General features: G+C 45.4%; 1 protein-coding gene across 1 annotated transcript; it reads left to right on the top strand.

Annotated features, from left to right (window-relative positions):
- Positions 1-506: 506 nt before the first annotated feature.
- On the top strand, positions 507-1,856 carry LOC311107713 (putative G-protein coupled receptor 101; the record flags this gene model as incomplete). The annotated part of the gene is made up of 1 exon (XM_084150231.1): positions 507-1,856. The coding sequence occupies one exon, from the start codon at positions 507-509 to the stop codon at positions 1,854-1,856; it is 1,350 nt and encodes a 449-aa protein (XP_084006357.1).
- Positions 1,857-4,800: the final 2,944 nt, after the last annotated feature.

Here is a 4,800-nt window from a genome sequence, read left to right as displayed (position 1 = left end):
TAAAGTGGGGTATGTTATAATACTGTGTCTCATGAAATGGTGGATTTTGATCTGTGGAAACAGTAGCCTAATGTGTCTGGTGATTGGGTCTCAAATTGGCACAGGTTTCTGTTGACAGATAATGAAATGCACAGACAGATTCATTGTGATACTCTCTTTACATGTCTAATGCAGCTGTTACAAATAACCATTGCCATAGTGGTATACTATAGAACCTGTATAGCCTATGTGTGTAATGGTTTTGCAGCTAAATGAATGAATTCAGAGTGAAATGAATCCGTCTCAACAGTATAGTCCAGTATAGAATTAGAGTGTGACATGTGATGATGTTTGAAAGCAGGCAAACCCCCGTTTGAGCTTCTGCTTTTCTCTTCTCTGTCATCCTCTCCTTCAAGATGAAAATCGACTGACAGATAAAAAGGACCTGTGAGACGTCGGGTGGAAACTGTGGAGCCTGTTGGAGCTACAGCCACACATGCTGTCTCCCCCACCGCGCCAGCCTAAGCATGCCCACTTCCGAGGCGCCCGGTGTGGGCAGTAACTCCAGCGCCGTGCCCTGGGACCCTGGTTCCTCTGGTCCTCCTGGCCCCACAGACTGGCCGTCGGTGGCCAACAGCGTGGTGAAGATGGTGTTGATCTCAGCCATTGTGTGTGTGTCTCTGTTTGGTAACGTGGTGGTGTTGTTGGTGTTCCAGAGGAAGCCTCAGCTCCTCCACGTGGCCAACCGCTTCGTGCTCAACCTCCTCCTGGCTGACCTGCTCCAGACTGTGCTGGTCATGCCCTTCGCCATCGCTGCCACCGTGCCCGGCGTGTGGCCCCTGGACGCCCGCCTCTGCCAGGCCCTGGTGGTGCTCATGCACCTGTTTGCCTTCGCCGGGGTCAACACCATCATCGTGGTGTCGGTGGACCGTTATCTGGCCATCATCCACCCGCTGTCCTACCCCACCCGTATGACCCCTCATCTGGGCACCAACCTCATCGCCTGCACCTGGGTGCTCAGCCTGCTCCAGAGCACGCCACCCCTCTACGGCTGGGGGGCCATAGACTTTGACCGCAGGCATAACATGTGTGCTGTGGTGTGGTCCTCTAGCCTGTCCTACTCAGCCCTGGTTGCCACGTTCTCCTTCTGGCTGCCTGTGCTCATCATGCTGGGCTGTTACTGGATGGTGTTCAGGGCAGCGAGGAGGCAGAATGCCCTGGTGCACCCCATCCAGACCCACTCTAAGTCCCAGCCTAACCAGCCTCCGGACCCCCAGGTCCCCTGCCCCGGCAGCCCCCAGCGCCAGCCCCAACAGCCACCCCCACCCTTGGACTCCTTCTCGGCCGGGGGGTACCCCATCCGGGGCAGGCACAGACGTTTCCACTACCACTGCAAGGCAGCTCGGGTGGTGTTCGTCATCATGGCCTCGTACATCCTGAGTATGGGACCTTACAGTGTTCTCAACACCGTCTCCATTCGCTCCAGTGCTGCTGTGCCTCCATGGCTGGCCTCCCTAGCCCTGGTCCTCTTCTTCTTGCAGTGCTGCCTCCACCCCTACATCTACGGCTACATGCACCGCAGCGTGAGGAAGGAGTTCCTGACCCTACTGTGTGGTCCGCTCTGCAGGCAGGGCCTTCCCTGCCACACCTCCACACAGGACAGCTGCTTCACCGTGACCGACGGACGATCCACGCAGCCCCATTTGCCCAGCCTGGCTGCCCGCGTCTGTCCCCTCCGCACCTGGGAGGAGGGCACCACCACGGAGGCTACCTCCTCCTCCCCCACCATGGATAGGAGGTCCAGGGACAGCCGCAAAGAGACCACCTCCACCAGCCTGAGCTCTGAGAGAGAGCTCACCATCCACACCACCACCTAGTAGAACAGTCTACAGAGGAACAGCCTGGGAGATGGGTTGACCTGTTTTTCATTTGGCAGTTTTCCCCTCCAGTGAAGACATGGTTATTCAGCAAGGTTAAACTTGAGCAGATTTGCCTTCTGGTCTACAGGGTTTTCCATTCTGACAATAGTTATGTTTCCATTAACTTTTTTTTGTCAACGTTTAACGTTTAGAAGGTTTGCATAGATAATAGATTTGACAGTTGCCTGCTATGGAGTGTTTCCATTTAACAATCTTGTGTGGATAAAAACAGCTGGACGTAATGACGTCACACCTAATAAAACACATTTTCGTAAAAACCTAGTGTCGAATAAAAATTAAGTGGTTTAAGTGTTTATATATATATATATATTTATTTATTTTAATTTTAAAAGTGTTTCCATCACCCGTTTAGGCAAATTGCGCATTAATAAATTGTCTACAGCTTGAAATAATTGGGTGGTGAAACTTGCATCCAGTCAACCAGAAAATAAACGCGAAGCAATTCAGCCATTATTGAAAGTCAGGACAAGGATCCTGCAAAACTATAAACTATTTTTATAGTTAAAAAATAGATTTAGCAGGCAGTAGGCATTTAGAATGAAATGTGGAGTGGAGCTTCATAGTACGTGTTGACATCACGTGCCACGCTTACCTTAAAAATTATTCGGCAATCATAATTTTCCCGAAAAACTTTGACAAAAGAAAACTCCACCCCTGTTGAAATTGATAAACATTTTGTAGATCTTTAGAAAATGTCTCCTATATCTGCCGTTTACATTACACGTCACAATGGGGTTTTTTCACGACATCGCTTTTGTCGAATAAACCTGGGTCAATGGAAACCTGCCTGTTTGTTGTGATGCGGGGTGGTTATATTTTTGTATGTGTAGATTTTCCAAGGATAGCTTATTTGTCATAGAAATGGTTCCAGGAAAGTAATTGCGACCTGGTCTGCAGTGTTTTCCTTGAAAAGCCATTGTTAGTTCTCCTATTGTTCGGTTATGGTTGATGCGTTATTTTGACAGATACATTTCTGTCAAACATCCACGAAATAGATCAGTATTATCATATCAACTTCAAAGAACCTGCCACAAATGTATTTGACTGTCCTAAACGTTGCTACAGAACACAAACTCTTCATGGTGACAGCTTATGTTTGTCTCCTGTGAGGAGCATTATTAGAATGTGCAAACCATTACTAATCACCCTGCCTGTAGTGCAATAATGTTGTATACTGTACTGAATAATATAACACATGATGTCAAGGAAGAGATGGCTGAGGGGGACCAAAATGACCAGTGATTCATGTAATTCATGAATCTGGTTCACTAGTTTAGTACCAGAATGATCACAACTACAGTAGCTACCTATCATATGCACAGCTGTCCTTCTGCTTTTCATAAACAGAATCTCATCTACTATCCCCATTGATCTCTGTGCCCCATTACACAGTAAGATTAAGCAGCCTGCCAGTGTTGCCAATAAACTCAGGGTGTTATGGGGACTGTGGAGTGCCCATGCATGTCCTTGAAGCCTCTTGAGCGGGTGAACACCGCTCTCTCTGCCCCTGTACCGTCTGGTTCCCTTTCAAAGCACCTCTTGTTACTGAGCTGTGCAGTGTCTCATTGAGTGTTTCCCTCCACTACCAAATGGACTGCTCTAGGCAGCCTTCTGAGAGGGACACTGTTTATGTTTGCCCCTCTCATCTCAGAGGTTCAAAGGAGGCTGGCTGAGAGCTCTAACAAAATCCCCCTCTTGCCTGAATGCAGCCATGCGTCATGTTAGGGCTCCTCTGACTCCATATTCGCTCACTTTGCAGCTTCTGTAAAGCGTAGAGTGTTAGTATACCATATCAGTATTGGTGTTACTTTATCTTTGCACTTTATCAGAGCATAGAGCATCAAGTATCAGTCGATATGAAACAGGTTGCAATGTACTGTAAAGCCATTACTATCGATTTTAATCATGTTGAGACCTCAAAAAATATTGGTCAAAAATGTTATATACAGAAAAATGTACATAACTCATACAAATGTGTAGATATCTATTCGGAAATGTATTGCTCAAAGCCATGATGAATGTACAGTATATGTAGAGAGCAGTCTCTGACCATGGTCTTGAGGAACCATGTCAGTTGGTTTTCATAGTACCTCAAGTGTAATTGTTCAATCTAAAGCAGGCTCATCACAGAACTGTTGGTTACCAAACTGGAACATGGTGCTGATATAGTAGTTACAGTAGATATTTTCAGCAGTGGTTCTTCTCTGCTCTGAGTGGAAGACCTTCAGCAAGTGTAATCTATATGCATGTTGAGAGCCTGAAGTGTTAAGTATGAGTGAAATAGACTTGAGTGCTGAGAATCTCAATTTTCAGCCATTTTGTTTAAAGGTAGTTGACTTGGAGAGATAGTTGACAATCGACACTATTGTAAAAAGTACTGTGTGATGTTTCCTGTTGAATGTCATATAGTGAAACTAAAGTAAATAACATGTTTTATATGCAGTCCTTATTTAAAAACTAGAGATGAGGATTTCTATTGTGCTTTTTTAGTTATCATTTTCAACATGGTGCGAGGATATGTGTACAGTTCATTTATAAAAATTAATAAAATGTGAGTTTCAACAACGCTGAACAGAACTCCTTCAAAGCAATGTCAGAAAGAGTGACGCTTTTCCTTTAAAGGGGCAATCCGGGATTTGAAAAACAAAGCCTCACCCAGCCACTTGTTTTGGTAAACAGCTGGGCATTTATAGGTTGTATTCTTCAAGAATCAATGGCTATATATATATATATTATATATATATATATATATATATATATATCATTCTTTTAAAAGTGCAAAAATGGATGTACCAATCCTGGATTGCCCCTTTAAAAGGTGGAAAATATTCAATGTCACCAAGTTCCATCTGAGAGTATACAGAAATTGAAAATGCAGTAG

Source organism: Coregonus lavaretus (assembly GCF_964263955.1).
Source record: "Coregonus lavaretus genome assembly, chromosome: 32".
Lineage (NCBI taxonomy): Eukaryota > Metazoa > Chordata > Actinopteri > Salmoniformes > Salmonidae > Coregonus > Coregonus lavaretus.
This window is presented reverse-complemented; position numbering and strand designations above follow the sequence as displayed.